Source organism: Pelmatolapia mariae, linkage group LG1 (assembly GCF_036321145.2).
Source record: "Pelmatolapia mariae isolate MD_Pm_ZW linkage group LG1, Pm_UMD_F_2, whole genome shotgun sequence".
NCBI classification, from domain to species: Eukaryota; Metazoa; Chordata; class Actinopteri; order Cichliformes; family Cichlidae; genus Pelmatolapia; species Pelmatolapia mariae.
Window position 1 is genome coordinate 3,553,961 of NC_086227.1, and position 18,983 is coordinate 3,572,943.

Here is an 18,983-nt window from a genome sequence, read left to right on the forward strand (position 1 = left end):
TATGGGCTTCCTTACAGGAATCCCTGCTGCTCTTTGAATGGGAGGGTTAGCTTTCCTATACCCCAGAAAACCTGTTCTTATTCTGCTCAATATGCTACTTACCATTCATTTGAACATGTTTCTCTACCATTGCTATAACAAGCCAGCCCAGCTAAGACGAGCCTATTTTATCCCCAATTCAATCTCCAAAAATTCAGAACAAGCACAGGAAAAATCATTACGAGGGTGGTTTTGTGTAACCCTTTACGTGGTGGAGGGGAAATCTCAGAACTACACCATTATTAAAATTCACTTTGTGTGTCACAAGCTATTGCTATCCGCATGTGTTTCTGTAAGTTACACAGTTACAGTGAGCTGTTGAGACCACCAGCCTCAGCTAGTTGAATGACATCATTTGAAATTTTGGGTGGAAATGACTGTAGATTATATACACTTGTCAGTTATGTATTTAAAAAATGTTAATCTTGGTTGTGTTTTGTAGCTGTTGCTGTCAAAATATCCTTTTAAATCCAGTGCAGAAGAGATAAAAAGCAGCATAGACGTGTTAAAAGTTATCAAAACATAAAGTAGAAATGGTGAACTCGTGTTCCTCACTGTTTTCGTTTCCTTCCCTGAGGACAGAAGGAGGAACCGAGGGAGGAGGAGGACGATGGGTACCGATGGAGTTTCTCCCCAAGCTCTCCTGTGGCTCAGCCTGAGCGGTTTGAGCTCCCTGGTGTCACCCCTAAACCCCGATGATCCCAATGTGTGCAGCCACTGGGAGAGGTACGTTTCCCCAGTTGAGTCTCTTCAATATTCAAAATGATATTTAACAAAAGAAATACTGCAGTGAACTAATGGACTGCCGCCACAAATCAAAGCTGAGGGTTTGCCAATAATCAAATGCAAAAGGGAAAAGGTTTACTCCTGGGGACATATCGAGGCTGTAAATTCAAAGAGATGGTAATGTGACTGCTTGAGTGGTCTCAGCACTCAGCAGTATGTTGGGTAAAAGCACAATGCCGTTTCTGATGAGAGCTACGGAAAGTGCAGGTGCTGTGATCGATAATGTCTCTGTGTAATCAGTAGGAATTGTGCAAATGGATATTACTGCTGATGATTATTACAGTTTTGACTTCTCGCTAAAGGTTAGACTCAGTTCAGTAACCTTTGTTCATCACAATGAAAGCACAGAGTGAGCTCGCTGCCAGCTACGGAGGGTAAGGAAGATGAGTTTCTTGATAACAACCTGAGCGGTTGTGAACTTTAAGGAAAGTAAATGTGTTTTCCCCAGATGACTCAATGGCTATTAAACATTTTTCATATTTAAAAATTAGATTTATTCTAACTGTTGTATTTATAATGAGATCAGTGCTTGACATCCTAATAACCTGCTTTTGGATATTATTGACTAGTTGAGGAAAAAAAAGGTTTCTATTGTGAAGTTGGACTTACATTTATGTTATATTTGATGTTTGCAGTTAATACAAAAACATATTTTAATATATTACATTTAATATTTGTGTATTCGATAATGACAAAAGTTTTTTCCAGAATTAGAAATTCATCCTGTCAAGCTGTTTTTTTCCTGTTCCTCTAGTTATGCAGTGACTGTGCAGGAGTCTTATGCCCATCCATTTGACCAGGTTTACTACACCCGATGCACCGATATCCTCAACTGGTTCAAATGCACGAGACACAGGTATGCACAAAGCAACTCTCTTTGTTTAAAGCTGCAGTATATCACTGTTTTAATTCCTTTAACATTTAATATTTTAAAAGAAGCTTTTTAATCTGCTAATTTTATTCTGCAAAAATACAAAGAATTATTTCACTGTAAGACTATAATTGTGAAAGTAAAAATACTAGAAATGAAAGCTACAACTAAATAACCTTCAGCATTGATAAATAAATATGATCAATGACTTAAAGGTATAATATATACATTTTTTCCAGTAGACTAATGAACATATTTTGCTAACGTGTCAGTTATTCCTAAATGTTTCATTCGGTGTAGCTGTTTGTTTCAGTGACATTTAGATTAGATGTTAGATGTTTAACAATCTTAAAAATAACTTTTAATCAGATTCTTTTGATCATGAATAACAATGCTGGGCTAAACAAAACTAAACTCATCGTATTAGCTGTAGCTGATGTTAACTACATAAGTCAAAGCTCAGGATTTTGATATCACTAACAAATTGCATTATGGGACAATTGTTCATGCAAGTCTGAGTTGTAAACATGGACTATATGGAGACAGATGTTGCTTCTGGGTTTAAAACTCATCAGAAGATGAATCACCATTGGAAGCAGCAGCAAAGAGCTAAGGAAGGTCACTGAGTCAATAATTCATGGCTTAGGTAGTAATTGTCTACCAATTGCTACCATACTGGTAAGTAATAATAGTAACACACTTAACTGTTTTATTTACATTCAACAGGATTTATGCTATGCTACACACCTTAGATGTGACAGTTATCTTTGCTGTAGCAACACGACAGCACAGTCAGAATCAAAGAGAGTCTTTATACTTGTGTTTTCTAAAAAAAGGGTTTAAACTGACAGAGTGACACAATCAGCTACAGAGTAACATTTCAGTGAGATATATGAACTTATTTTTAGACAGTGCATCTTGGATCTGGAGAATTTTCACTTGTTCCATTGGCAGATTTTTCACTTATTTCAAGCAAAAATATCTTGTATTAAGTGAAAAATCTGCCAAGTGTGGTCACCATAAACCGTGAGATCAGTATCTCCTAAAAATAAAGTGAACATAGTTTGGCTCGTGTGGATCCACCATTTAAATGACACTCCTCGTTTGCTTCAAGTATATTCAACAGCCACTACAGCTGGAAACAACTTAAATAGAAAATATTATATTTAGTTTTTCACTGAAATAAAATACAACAATACTACATTACTTAAACTTTACATGTACATTTCTAACAGCTGTAATCACATTTTAAGTCATTTGTCAAAACCTCATTACTTTATGGCTTCATATATAAAACACATATTTTAGATATAAGTAGATATCACATCTACTTATATATAATAGTCTACTAACTATAATAGTCTATAATAGGCTACTGAAATATAATTTTAATTTTTTTTCTGCTATCTATTGCTAAATAAAAGGCCATCACTGAAGTGCTGACATGTTTTGCTTTCAGGACTCTTTAAATTGATCTTGATCTCAATGAGACTTCAGTATAAAATAAAACTTTCAAAGCAAGATATTTGTTTTTAACACAGCTCTTGTGATCACATCTTCTGAGTTCCTTTTTCTGTACCTCAGAAAAAGTATGTAAAAGTATGTTATATGCAGTGTTGGGAAGGTTACTTTTAAAATTAATCCACTACAGATTACAGAATACATGCCCCAAATGTAGTTTGCAATGTATTCCGTTAAGTTACTCAATGAGAGTAACGTATTCTGAATACTTTGGATTATGTAATATATTGTCATGCTTTTTACAACTGTAGTATTGCTGTGTGATTTATTACTATTACTGAAGGTACTCGCCACCGAGCTAACATTGTTAGCTGGCATTAGCTGAGGTTAGTTCATAGACTGCTTTCAGAACTGCACATGATTATTTGCAGCAGCTTGTTAATGCTATCCATCAAGTCTACAGTCTATGAACTAACCAGTGTTGGGCAAGTTACTTTGAAAAAGTAATTAATTATAGTTACTAGTTACTTCTTCAAAAAAGTAACTGAGTTAGTAACTGAGTTACAAGATTCTAAAAGTAATTCATTACTTGAAAAGTAACTATTGTGTTACTTTAAAAAGAAATGTTTAACCCTCTGATGTCCAGGGTATAATTGGCCATTTTTGACTACTTTTGATTTTACTTCTACATTTACAACTATTTACTTTGCCTTGTTTGGTATCATCCTTTTCAGCACAACCTCACGTGTCTGAATTTACAGTCATGTTTTCATTTCGACATACTGTATTAACACAATTGATCTAAAATCTGATAAAAAAGTTATATTTTTTACTGTAACAACCACAAACATGTTTAATGAATCATATTTCATAACTTTAAATGCAAATATAAATGGTCAATTTTAAAATCATATGCACAAGTTTTGCAAACAGCAAAGTTATTTGCAGTCATTTACCTTTTACCCTTTTTTAAAATAACCATTTCAAACTATTTACAGAACAATCAGCTGTTCTTCAATAAGATGCCACACAAATTATTTGTGCCACTCCAAAAAAATAATTTCTGTCCACTATAAAGGAGAACATCACAACCTGATACCTGCAGGTCTGACAGCAGCAGGTGTATCACTCCTGTTTTCTACCTGGAGACAGCAGTCGCCTCATTGTTCTGACACACAACACAAAATTATCCACAATACTACACACTAACTACACAAGACAACAAATTAACTACACACTCCAAACACGCTAAACGTCACAAATCTCTCACATCTCAAAACCCGCTCTCTCTCTCTCTCTCTCTCTCTCCTTTTCTGCTGTCTTCCTCTCTCTCTCTCTCTCTCTCGCCGTCACTCCTAAAGCTTCCCCCTCTTCCTAAACAACCAAATGTCATGTTGCCATATCATTTTTGATTGGTTGCATTTTTGCACCAAAACGAAAGGGCTGGTTTTTGTTAGTGGTGTGTGGATCGATATTGAAATATCGATTCTTCCGATACCAGTCATTTATGTTCTAGAATCGATTCTCATATTAAAATATCGATATTTTAGTACTTTGGGGTAAATTTGTAGTTTATCATTAACAGGAACACAGTGGAAAGAAACTATATCACTTGGATCGTCTACATTGGAAGGAACTACTTCCTTTTCCGCCTTTCATAGTCATGTGCGAAATACGGCTGTATAAATGTGTTGCAGTCCCTGGCGTGCGCACTCACAACAATGGCTGAGCGTAAACAGAGTCATGTGCGGACGTATTTTACCTCCACAAACACCCAAGACGCGGTTTGCGATACATGTGGCAAGACAGTGAGGTGTTGTGGCAACACCACTAACCTCGTCAAACACCTCAGAGTAAATCATATCACAGAATATGACGAGCTTATGTTGAGGTGAACTGAAGAGGAGGAGAGGGACAGGTGCTGCTAGGGCGAGACAGACGTCTCTCGCGGAGTCCTTTAGTGCTGCAGACAGGCAACATGCTCACAACTTTTTTATTTCTATATGATAATTCTGCATTATTAAGCAATAAGAACAAGTAGTCTGATGTCCTGTAATCATTATGAAGCTATATTACTACAATTACATAATACAATGATATATTATATTATGTAATACAATGAAACATTATGTTTTTGTACAGAGTATCGGTATCGGATCAGTATCGTCGATACCACCCTGAATTTTACTTGGTATCGGATCGAAAAGGAAATCAGTGGTATCGCACATCACTAGTTTTTGTTTTGATTTTTTTGATTTTTTGGTCATAAGCAGAGTGCTTGCTAGCGCTGTCCTTAGACAGTAAACGTGGCGAAACTATTCAGGAAAAACACGCGTATATATTGTTTATCATGACTCTGGTTTTACATGGCCTATCAACACAATTTAAAAACTGGTATATATCACCTTGTTGCTTTGTCATCTTAAAGTGGTCATGTGATTGGCTTACCACGACTACTTTATTCTTCCTCAGTCAAACAAAAGCACTCATGCGATTATTTTGGCCCCTTAGCTCGTGTTGTGCCAAAAAGTGATTGTCTACCAGAAAGTGATTGCCGCCCGCAGGAGCGCGCACAGCTGCTCAAAGCTGTAGCGCCCAGATTACTTACAGCTACTTCCGTGCAACTGATATAAGATGCGGTAAGCTGAACACAGCTTCAACCGTCTGTTTGTTGAAAAATAGTAATGCGACCGCACCGCATTTTCTTGTTAGTAACGGTAACGGCGTTGTAACGATAGGAATAGTAATTAGTTAGATTACTCGTTACTGAAAAAAGTAACACCGTTAGTAACGCAGTTACTTGTAACGCCGTTATTCCCATCACTGGAACTAACCTCAGTAATGATGTTACTTCAGTAATAGTAATACATCACACAGCAATAGTACATCAAAGATACTGAAGTGGCACATAACCCAGGTAGCTACGACAACTAAAACAAGCTAGCTGCAGTAGGCTAACATTAGTTTTTAAAAAAGAACTTACTTCCAGATGTTTCTTTAGGTTGGAGTCTCTTGATGCTGAGAGCAGCTTGGTTGCTGACAAACAGAGTTTACATTGCACGGTCTGTAAGAAATGCATTCCTGCCCGTGCACTGCTGGCTCTGTTATGCTGGCTCCGGGTCTATTGTGTAACTGACGCCACCAACATTAACAGGAAGCTTGCATTAGAGCCTCTTATTTTGTGTTTTGTTTGGGTTTACGGCAATGCGTGAAATTACCAAAATTAGACAGAGGATAGCCTAACATAGGAAACCGGAAAAGAACACCTTGTAATCCATTTATTTCAACAAAGTAACTGTATTCTAATGATCACCCTTTTAAACGGTAACTGTAACACAATACAATTACTCATATTATTGTAAATACGTAACTTCGGTACATGTATTCTGTTACTCCCCAACACTGGTTGTATGTAACACAAACAGTGGCACAACGCTTGAGTCATTCTGATGAGCAGCTGTTGGCATATCAGCTTTGATGACCACATCAAACTTTGTAGCCACTAGTTTAGTTTATCTAAGAGCTGATTCATTTATCTTAAACTGAAATATTAGAAAACATCCTTGTCCTTGAACGAGTGGAGAAACTCCCCTAAACATTTAAGTGCTGCTCATCCTTTATAAGTGCAGTGACTACTGTGTTCTTAACCGACCTGGTATTGAGTGACAATGCAGAGTGACGTGTTCATTGAAAGCCTTGTTGTGGGATGGACTGGTGAAAGTGCATTCGCACAATCATTTTCTGTTGTTGTGAAAATAATTCATTGCAAGCTTACATTTTTTGTTTTATACATCAGTGTGGTCAGCGCCACACATCTTTTAACATTAATACCTTTACTGTGTTTATGTCACTTACACAGGATCAGCTACAAGACTGCCTATAGGAGAGGTGTAAGGACCATGTACAGACGACGCTCTCAGTGTTGCCCAGGCTTCTATGAAAGTGGAGAACTGTGTGTTCGTAAGTCCTGCAGATTCCTTAACACCATTTTAGCCTTTGTGTCTTTTCTACAACCGGAGTAAATCACGTTACCTCAAACGGATTCAATTCAATTCATTTTATTTTTACAATCAAATCACAACAACAGATGGTTCAAAGTGCTTTATATTGTAAGGTAAAGGTCCTACAATCATACATAAAAGACCCAAGAAGAAAACTCAACATATGATACGACCCCCTATGAGCAAGCGCTTAGGCGACAGTGGGAAGGAAGAACTCCATTTTAACTATTAATAGGTCCTCTTTCAGTAACCTGAACACTGTGATAAACTTTTTTCTCACCAAATAAATGTCTGTTTAGACTTATTTTGTTCTCCTGGTTTGATCCCCAGCTCCCTTGTATGTCTGAGAGTGTTTTCACACCTATAGTTTGTTTAATCCTGCCCGAATCAGTTAATGAGTTTGTAAACTCATTACTACAAACCACGTGACAATGTTCAGTCTGCTCACTGGGCAGATGTGCCTGGGGTGGGAGCAACAAAAATAAAACTTTACCAAGACTATCCGGTTTGTTTGGTCTGGACCAAAGTGCAATTACTTTGTTCATAGCTACACAAATGAATCAAACCAAGGGTGAAAATGAACCAGACTTTGATATAAACAGACTAAACACTCCAGGTCTGTAAACAACCTAGCTCACACGTGTGCATTTTTGTGTTTAACAGATTAAGTCAGTCTACACTAGAAGAGTTTTATATAGATGTCACACCATTTACCTGTGACATGTCATGGTCCTGGGTCGGTGACCCAGTGAGTTTTGTACATTTATTTTTGATTTCATCATGGTTCATGACTGTTAGGGTTTTGGTTTCTGTTTTGTATTTCTAGAGCTCTAGTTCTCCTGGGTTTGTGATTTCTAGTTCTTAGGTTTAGTTCTGCCCTCGTGTTTATTCTCTTGTTCCCCAGTCAGTCATGTCTCATGTCCCTCCTGTCCTTGTACTCGGTGTTCCCTCTGTTCAGTGTCTAGTCTGTGTCTGCCGCGTGCTTCCTGTTTTATTTTGACAGTCCTGCTCTGTGTTCAGCCTCTGTTCCCCGTCTTGTCTGGGTAATTAGTACCAGCTGTGTTTCCCTTCTGTCTCCCGTTTCCTGATTACTCCGTCTTGTATTTCAGTCCTCTGTCATCCCCTGCTCTGCGTTGCATTGTACCCTCTTTTTGCTGTGTCTCCTCCTTTCGTGTCCTGAGTATTCTTAGTTTCTAGGTTCCTGTTCTCCAGTTTAGATTTTAGTCCTGCATTTGTGGTTTTGGTTTATTTTTGTCACGTTTACTGCTATGAAGAGTTTCTCCAGCAATAAAGCTGCGCCCTAAGTTAAATCTCTGTTTCTGAATCTGGCATTTTGGGTTCCATGGTCTACTGCGTCGATATGGACATGATTTATTTTTATTTATTATATTTAAATTTATTTTATTGCACAAACGGACGCGCACAGTGGTAAAATGCAAACTTCATCCAGGACAGAAACAACTGCTAACATGCTAACACAAAGGTATTAAGCTAGCCAAGAACCCAGAGTGCCGTTAAAGCTGAGCATACTGACACTAAGTAACCGGGTAATAAAAGTAGTGATGAGCAGTCAGACTGCAGGCTCTGTTCATTTTTCTACAGTAGAGTCACTGTGGTGACGAGTTTACGCTCTTTGTGTTGGTTTTCATCTTTGCTTTGTGCTGACGGCTTTGTGTTCATACCCAAATACTCATAGAATGATCACACGTTTGTCCTAATAATGGCAGGGATTGATTGATTGATTGATTGATTATACTTTATTCATCCCGAGGGAAATTGGGTTAAGGCTGCCAGTCGTGCCAGCGCCGTCTTACCCATCCGACCATACATACATTACACAAACATCACATGGGGAAGACAGGTCAGAGGGGTATAATATGGAAAAGCACAACATGAGGAAAGATAAGGAGAAAAAAATAACTCCCCCCAGACTGAGCTCCAACAGGGAGATCAGTTTGAGAACAGAAAAAAACACCTCTGCACAAAGCACATGAAAAAACTCTTAATACACCAAAGAAACACATGACAAGCAACAGGGGTGGGTAAAGGGTAAGAGACATCCAATGTAGACAGTACATCCGGGCTCCATGATCCACCGTCAGCATCGGAAGGGAATAAGCGTCGAAGGCGTTTGGAGGGGGGATGAGTGTACATCTGCATGTGTATATATGTCTGTGTGCGTGTGTGTGTATGTGTTCAGAGTTCAGCTGAGACAGTGTCCTTCGCCCTGCCAGGCTAAGTAAACAGTCTTCCAGCCAACCCAGGTGGCCTTGCATAGAATGGGAAGAACAGTCTAAACACAGTCGTTATCTGGGTGTTGTTGTTCAGCTCCAGCCTTGGGCCCACAGCTGGCGCCGAAGGGGTCTCCGCATAAAATGATGATGATTTTTACTTTAGTGCGAACAACTCATAAGAATTTCAAAGCTGTTCTAACAGTCCAACACTGGTCTCTCAATCTCCCGTTGGAGAGCCGTGAGCTTTCTATGATGTTATCCAAACTTACGTTCCGTGGTGTTGTCATTCTTGTGGTCAAAGAGCAGGTTCTGAGAACTCATGACCGCAGTGCACTTCCCAAGATGTGATCAATTTGTGCCCAGAGGTGTTATTCCGAGCGAGCCCCTCCAGATGTAATCAGTTTGCACTCAGAGGTCTTATTCTGAGTGTTCACGGCAGCCGTGCGGTTCTCCAAGATCTCATCCGTGCTGCGCTCAATGACCCATTTCGAGAAACTCACGCCTCGTCCCATCGTTTCAATCCCAGCGGGCAGCCTTGTGGGGGTTTGAACAGCCGGTTCCGCTTCCTTAATTCTTCGATAAGCCAGGGCCAAGCCAGCTCCGATCAGCAAGAACCCTGTTATCATGGTTCCGAATAGGTAGATGTCTTCAGCACTCAGGCTCACCCGAGCCCAAACTTCTCGTTGAGAAGGGGTGTCAATTGCATTCAGAGACCAGTTGATCAAATCCATAATTCCTCTTTTAGGTTTTAGAGAACAGACTGAGAGAGTGTTCCAGGGAAAAGTAATACAAAAAACACGAGACTAGACAAGGACACAAGAGGCTAAGCAGGGAAGCTAAGGGAGAGGAGAGGAGGAGGAAAAAAAAGTGCGACCGCCTTCGCCAAGAGCAAGAGAGAAGAAAGAATTGGTGTTGGTGTGTGGGACCTCTAGGTTTATACTGTTAATTGGTAATTATGAGACCGTGTGTTTCATATCATTTTACAGAGAAACATGATGTAAAAGCAATGTAATGACTAGTATAATGAATTACTGTCTCCAGCGAATAACTAAGTCACATACTGCATTACTTTAAAGAAAAGCATTCTGTGTAATACATGACCTTTAAAAACCCAATGAGAATTTATAAGAGAATCAACAATGAATCGAGTCGATAAGTGATATCGATATTGAAATCAGAATCGCTAAATTCTTATAAATTCCCATCCCGAGTGATTATAGTCCACATAAATGACTGAACATTTGTTACATTTTTCCTGCTAGTTTCTTCTTAGACACAAAATATAGATGCTATAAAAACCCAACAAAAGCACACTGTGGTTGATCAAAACCAAAAATGTATTTAACAGTGTTTGTTTGTTATCAGACAGCGCTTTCTCCTCAATATTCCAGCCGCAAGAGAACATGTGTTATGCATAACGTCTCTGTGACAAACAAAACCATTTTCCTGTCATATGCATTGTTATTTTCAAACTTTTTCCACTTGATGCACGCACAAAGTATACAGGCTTGTTAAAATTGCAGTGTACCTTGTGGAACAGTCGTTCAATTTCAGTAGTTATCTTTTCACAGTTACCTATATCTGCTGTAAGAGCTGTCAAAATGAAGATCAGTCGAGCTCTGTAACAAAGTCAATCTATTTCTACCTAAAGTTTGACCACAAGCAGCTGTGAATCTCTGTAAATGGAAGGAAACCTGGTAAAAGAAAAAAAAAGACACTGAGCAAAATCTCAAACAAACTGCAAGCACAAAATGTTTCTTTAGACGTCAGACAGCTCTGAAAACTGCAAATCTAAACTATTTTCGGAGCTATGTTGTTAGTTGTCTTTGGTCATTTGGGTGAATTCATCAGGTGAATCAAATTATTTCAAGTTGAAGAGAACCTTCATTCAGTATGTGTGTAAAAGATTGGCCTTATCATCTAGTTGTATTCCCCGCTTCATGGGAACAGTCCATTACACAATTATTTCTGTCTGAAGCTCAAAGTACTTTGCCAGTCAAAGTAAATTACAGCTCTTAAATCAGTTAAAAACAAACAAACAATTAAACTGAGCAGATGAAACAACAGATGTTGTTTGTTGTTTTCAGAAGAGATATACATGTACATGATTCTTTATTTAAGTGTGAAGCCAGTCTCATTAAGCTTCTGCTCTTAATTGTTAAAGAGGAATCCCACAACATGCTCTCCTGGTTCTGTCACACATCTATTTATGTTATCACATCTGACAGTGTGTTCAGACAAAGAATCAACTGAAATCCTTCGTGTTTTTACATATTTTCATGATTAAAATGCTATTAAAAGTGATCCTAAAAAGGCTTTTATTGAATTGTGTTCACATGTTTTGATTAATCTGGGTAAAAAGTTGCAACCTCACAATGTTGTAATCAGCAAAGCATTCTTCATAATCTCCAAAGAGATTTTTAAATGGCCTTGTTTCCATTTGCATGTAGTGTGGCACTACTATATACCAGCTTTCTTTAGTTCAGTGTGAACAAGCAAAGGCCGCAGAATAACTGGGTCCTCAAAGGGGCATTAGAGTGCCATCGCTGTGTGAAAGTTTATAAATCCTGGCGGTACCATGGGAAAACAAAACTGCTTATTTGTTCTGGAATAAATAAAATATATAAACTGAATTTCTAATTTTACTCTAAAATATTTTTTCTCCACTAAAGCCATGCAGTAATCACCAGGATTAACAGAATGCAGTGACTTAATTTTGTGTACCTGTGGCCAACTGGTAAAGACAAAGCCAAGCTAAGTGGCAGAATTACTGTTAACAGCAATGCCACCTAGATTTAAAGGGCCTGACAATGCTCTTTAATTTATTAACTTTTAGTTGTAAGGAGGAGAGAGCAGTGTAAAGAACAGACTGGGAGCAAGGACAATTCTATTAAACAATTCATTTTAATTTCCCCAGAAATAAAAACAAATATACAGTTAAGGTAGCACGGAATAAAAAGATTACATGACTAAAAGTAATAAAACTGGTTAAACAGTTCTCTAAAAAAAATCTCAAAAAAGGGAAATTATTTAAAATTAATATATATATAAGAATATAGCAGTCCCACCAGTCCAGTTAGTAAGTGAGCATTTACCACACAGTCCTATACTCTATCCAAGTCTGTATTCCAGCAGCTGTTCTGAAACCCAATCTCTCCTTGTTTCTATAACAGTGTAAACCATATCCAAATAGCAATCCTTCCTCAACTTCTGTCAACTAGTGTCAGGCTTCCTTCTGCAGTTGAAAATTGAAATGGAAAGATGTTATGAGTGTCTAAACCAAAGGCAAGAGAGTGAAACTCAGGTGCACATTCTTTATTAAACCCACACACAGAACAACTTGGAGCTTATGATGGTATCAGGTATGGTGAGAGATCACCAGTGTTGTATGGAAGAAGGTGGGTTTAGTAAGCTGGAACAACTCCTGTGACTGACAGAGGTACAAACTGGAACAAGGAACAAAGACGTTAGTTTACAAAATAAGCCAAGAGACTGGTCTGTTTACCACAAGGAGCAAGCTGATAGGCTGGTAAAGTCTGAGTGGCTGAGCTGGTCTATTTTGTACTTTAACTGACTGGGGTGATTGGACAAGGTGATCCAACTGGGGAGTGGAAAAGGCTTCAAACTAAAGAGCAGAGAACTTCTCTGACTTTGGGAATAAAAACACAGACACAGACCAGAGGCTGACTATGATAGAAAAATGCTGCAAAAGCACAGAAAACACAACAGAAGCCGAATAAATCACATTGAAAGTAGAAAAAAAGTATGTAATTGGGTCAGTTTATCTGTTTGTCTGTCTTTTTGTTTCACTAGCTGGGCCCACGTCCTCATTTTAAGTTTGACAGCGTTTTTGTAGGTAAAAGTGAATGCTTTGACATGAATTGAGCTGCAGTTTGGGGAAGGCCTCGAAGGGGACTGGTGATGGCTCCCAGGCCTGGCAGATCCCCATGTACTAAATAGAAGTGAAGAAGTTGAAGAATGGAGAGGAAGGAGGGAGGGAGGGAGGGTGGGGCACGTAAACGAGAATGATTAGCTTGCAGAACTGGGGGAACCTATGTAGATGACATAGCTGTTTGGAGCAAACAGACTTGAAGGAGCGTGTTTGGAGGCGTGGTCCTGCTCCTGAAATTCCGATACATAATCTCCAACAGCAGTCTAACTTTCATTTCAACATATCATTTTCAAAGTTTGTGTGATGGCAGATACCAATAATAGCTCGAGCTGATTTAATAAAATCAGGCGTTGTTCAAGTTCCCACGTGAAAATCAGTAAAAACTCTATGTTACCCATAATTTTTTATGGCTCATCAACAAACTTCACAACAATATAATAGGCCTTGGGGGACATGAGTACCTAGGTTGGCTACACACTTGACCTTGACCTTCATTGTTAGTGCTAAAGCTCAGAGTTGACCTTGAAAAAATTAGAAACCATATCGACTAATATGTCATATGAAAGGGCACAGAAAGAGGTGTATAACACACTTTACATTTTTTAAATACAGTGTCACAATGACACAATAACAGGCATCATAAAACATCATGTTCCCCCTCTGAGGGGAACAGCGCTCTCTGAGTGCTCTTCACATGAGTTTGACTTTTTTTTCATGACAATGATCCCAAACACACTACCAGTGCAGTAAGAGCAAACATGATGTGATCTTTTTGAGTTAACATCAAGACTACAAGCCATTAATTAATGTATTGATCTTAAATACGATCAGTCTTTCTCTAGGATTTTCCCAGTATACTGGGAAATACCAGAAACAGACTATACCTGCTACGCATGTATTGAAGTTACTATTTAAAGAATGAAAAGCATAGTGTAATCAAAACACTGTGAAGAATTCAATCATTCAGTCAGCAACAGTCAGAAGTCACATTTCTTTGACTTTGCAGAAATCAAGAGCCCATTATTTTCCAGTCCTCTGCAATTTTAAAGAGCTTTCAGCCTAATATATTTTTAACTACGTCCGACTGTCTGGGGTCAGCCCAGTCACAGGGCAAAACCTGGAGAGGGAGCCTGTGGGTTCTGGTGGTGCAGAGCTCATTGTCTCAGGTTCATGTGGCTGGAGTAGCAGTGGGGACTTGGCAGGCTTTGGATTCTCTGGCGGCTTGGGATGCACAGGGTTCACAGTCTCATCAGGACCAGGATGATGACTACAACATCTGTTCTTGGGAGTTGGTGGAGGGGGACCCAGAGTGGGCTCCTCATCCTCCAACCACTGGTTTGCCAAGAATTAAGTCAGCAAGGATCAGATTGAAGCAATGGGCAGCTAGTCCTCCAACATAAAGTACAAAAGGAAACTAACAACTACAAACTACTGAAACCTGAAATTCCTCTTTCTTGAGGATGTCTTTCAGATACTGTTCATATATATATATATATATATATATATATATATATATATATATTTTTTATTTTATTTTATTTTATTTTTTTGACATGGCGCGTCTTCTTATGTGTTCAATTGTTCAGCTTCCTCAGTTTTGTTTAAGAAAACACTCCACACTATGTTAAGATTTGTCGAGTTTAAGCCCTTCGTGAACCATGTTGTTAGTGTAAATATACTATTTTATGTCCATCACACTGCGTCTTTGACATTTTTAACAGATTCAACTAAAGAAATGGAAAGAAATGATGCAACAAAATAATTAGGTACATTTTAAAACAGGTTCTTCTTCTATGCAGTTGGTGGTGTTGAGGGACCAGGTTCTTTCAAGTCATGAATTGTGGCTTAAGACTATTGTATAGTACAGAACATACATTACAAAAATGATTACTATGACATTAAAATTGGTACATATTAATTACACACAGTATTTGCAGTATAATTTGTTCTTTAGTAAATAAAACTGTGGTAATAGGAAGACTGTTAACAATGAAAATGCACTTAATTGCATGAAAAGCTACTGAAGTTAGACAAATCAGTTTAGAAATAATAAACTAATAAGCTTTTTCATTAGCAGCACAAGCAGTAACATGACCAGAGTGAGCTGAACTACTGTGTGGTTTTCAAAACATAAGATACATGAAGACTTTCCTAAGGAAGCACTGCCTGCCTGTGTGCTTAAAAAATACAAGAAAGAAAAGCAGCATTTACACCTTCTTAGTAACCATCGAACTGTATACAGAAGCGCGATCCTGAAAATGTACAGTTACACGAATTTGTAACTCAGAACATTCAAAACATTCAAGCCTGCCCAAAACAATGTGAACATTAACAAAAGAAAATTTCAGTGACCATGCTTTGTATTTTTCTGGACACCCGCATTTATTCGGTAAAAGAACTCAATTATCCACCCCAGATGGTCAACTCTATAGCACAGTGTTATCTTTTCTTGTTGATGAAAAGCCGTGAAAGAGATTCCCTGAAGGGGAGGGGGGCACAAAGACGAGTATATTGTGTGTCTTTTATTCAACATCTACTTGTAAACAACTTTATTAGTCTCTCCTGCCTGGCCTAGACAAATACCCTTTGACTCCATTGTGTGACACTACATCTCCACCTTCCCACTCTACACACACACACACACACACACACACACACACACACACACACACACACACACACAGAGCGTTTTTCTCCCATTGGCTGAGTAGTTGGAATGCCGGAAGCTAATTCTTAACTCTTAACTACAAAAACATGGCTGCCTGCTCTGCTAACGTTAACATCCTGGGACAGGTCTTTTGTTGTGTGATATACACAGCTTGAGCTAATTGAAAAAAGAAGAAGAAGAAAAAAGGGGAGCGTTTGATTTGAGTTGGGGGCTTTCCCTAAGTTTCCTGGCTCTTTTGTTGGCTCTGTTTTTATGTCCAGTTTATCTCTCAGATAAACATGTAATTCTGTGCAGGAGATAGTATAAGTTTACTTACAATACCTTTTTAGGTAAACTTATGGATGTTTCTTTTCTTGCAGTGCTTTAAAAAAAAAAAATTCAAATCTCTTTTTAAATCTCTGCCTGAGGCCACTGTATCTTTCTTTAGGGTCATTTCTCCCTGGCTTAGCCTGTTCTTCATTCTTGTTAGAACTTACTGTCCTGTTCTGAACGATTTTTACTTTGACCTTTGGGCCAGAGAAGCTTTAATCAAATTCCAAACACACTAATAAATGTTTATTTATACACACATACATACACATATACATGCACACACACACACCTCAAGCTCGGGTCCTGCGTCATGAGCCAAAGCGCACGCACATGAATGAGAGGCGGAAGGCGATTGTAGTTAACAGGGTATTGCGACTATCCTGCTTATTGCCAAGTTTACTTTTGTCATCATGTCATATTTAGGATTAAAAATGAAACAAAAAATTAAAAAAGTTTAATCAAATGAGATATTGATATTTTCATATGGGAATTGATCCTGTAACATGAAATGCTGGTAATGGAAGTATCAATATTTCAGGATCGCGTTGCACATCATGGGCCCTCAGTCAGTGAGTGAGACCGTAGACAGCAGTGAGGAGGAGACTGCGAGTGTGTCGCAAAGACACATAAATATGGCTGACACCCGTAAACGAAGCAGCATCGGGCTGCAGTTTAAAGAAGGAACTCAAGTCAAATCAAGTCAAGTGGCTTTTACTGTCATTTCAACCATGTACAGTAGTACAGTGCAGAGTGAAATGAGACAGCGTTCCTCTGAGACCCTGGTGCTACATATGATATATAACGGACAAACAGGACTGCTGAAAGTGCAATGTACAAAAAATTGCAAAAACAAAACAACTGAAGAACTGAAGAAACCTCGTGGATGAGAAGTGAAATGTCTTCACAAAACCTAAAGAAGTCCAGTAGCTTTTTTTCCAAGCTCTTTAAACTACCATGAGCTGGATGACTGAGAAACTACAGAGACATACTCCTATCTTGACCTTAATCGTATGGTAATAATTTCATAGAAGTGGATAAAAAAAAAAAAGGTTATTGGTATTTTCTGCATTGGAAACAAGTTATGAAGTCAAAGTTTTGAAGTCATTTAAAAAGAAGACAGAAGCAAAGCGGCCAGGGGCATTTAAATCGTGTCATCTGTGTTTTTCTTTTTTAATCTAAAAATAATAAGTGAATTTTACCTCTTAACAGCTACTATGTCACCAACAAACTACTTTTTAGGGATTTGCATTTTAGCATTATGCTAAGACTGTCAGAAGCTTTAGTACCTTATGAGTCAAGTTACCATGAATTTAGGGCTTGCAAAAGATTTCCTTTTGCAAGCCCTAATATTTAAAAATCTCATGTAAAGAGGTAGATGTGAATCTACCCTATGTTTAATCAAACATTAAAAAAAGGAACATTATATAATGTTGAGAACACCAGAGGAGAAAGATTAAAACAGCTTTTTGTATTCAGGACAAAAACTGTTTCACTGGGATGTTGCAATCTGCTCTACTGACAGCTGTGCAGACAGATCAGGCAGTGGAGGATGATGTCAGGTGTGCCCTTACAGTTGGTCCCACTGCAACTCTGATGTTGTTCATACCTCTGCTCTCGTTCTTCCTGCAGGAGCAGATTTAAGGGCACTAAAGACAACCTCTTCATGCTAAAACAATAGCAAGAATTGGGTAGCGATTAGCTAATTTGATGTCTATTAATCTTACTGTACCCATGGTTGATGTAATCCTCCTTGTAGCCATTCCTGCTTCAGCCCACAGGATGAAAGGATTAGCCACCTCTTTAAAGATTTATCAGCTCTGCTTGAGGATTACAAGAGCATTCGCTTGTTCACTATCTTATTAAAATTTGGAGCATTTTATCTCTCTCGCCCTCAGAAAATATGATGGATAGCATAAAGATTGAATCTAGAGGCTGATCATATACAGTGCCTACGACAATATTTGCAAAACACAAGTTTTGCAGTTTTACTATTGCCACTATTACTATTGTAAAACAAACACTTAATATGTGATTAAAGTGCCAACTTTCAGTTTGGTTTTTACAAAATATTTTCAAGAACTGTCTAAGAATTACAGTGATTTTTATACACAGTTCTCCATTTTCAGTAGGGACAAACTGACAAACATGTAAATATAAAGACTCCACTCCTGTGGATGAAAAACACAAGACCTTCAAGGCACTGTTTGATTTAGATGTGTGATGTTGGGGTTTTTTAACTATTAAAATCATTTTTTATTATGCACTTTTGTTGTCTTCTGTGACATTTCAGGACTTTTGATGTTGCTGAGCTGGTCAGTGTTTTCATGGGTTTTTTTTGCATTATAGTGTTGATTTTGCACTTCTGACATTTTTGCTGACTGTGGTAGATTTATTTGAGTTTTCAGCTTAATGATGACATCCAAATTCAACAATTTGAATCAACATCAGATATTGTGTCTGCTTCATTTGTCATGACTCTACCGAAAAGAGTAAATGATATAATTTGCTATAATTCTTAAAAATTTCATGAATCATTTTTGGAACACCCCTGGCACTAAGGTCTGCAATTTAATCACACACTTATCCGTTGATTTATGATCAACTGTTGTGGTGTACAGAGGCAGGACTATAAAAATAATATATAAATATCAGTGCTGTCAATAGATTTTAAAAAATTAACAAATTAATTCTGTAATTAATCGCGATTAATTGCAAATAC

General features: G+C 38.1%; 1 protein-coding gene across 3 annotated transcripts in view; it reads left to right on the forward strand.

The window, feature by feature from the left end:
• LOC134625010 (multiple epidermal growth factor-like domains protein 11) overlaps positions 1 to 18,983 on the forward strand; it is a 238,769-nt gene that overhangs the window by 53,032 nt on the left and 166,754 nt on the right. For all 3 annotated transcript variants that reach the window (XR_010093679.1, XM_063470306.1, XM_063470315.1), the window contains exons 3-5: positions 622 to 765; positions 1,580 to 1,681; positions 7,017 to 7,117. Coding sequence is in view for 2 of the 3 variants with exons in the window: in XM_063470306.1 (XP_063326376.1) it covers positions 650 to 765; positions 1,580 to 1,681; positions 7,017 to 7,117 (319 nt within the window). In the remaining variant the exon portion in view is untranslated. The remainder of the gene's footprint in view (positions 1 to 621; positions 766 to 1,579; positions 1,682 to 7,016; positions 7,118 to 18,983) is intronic.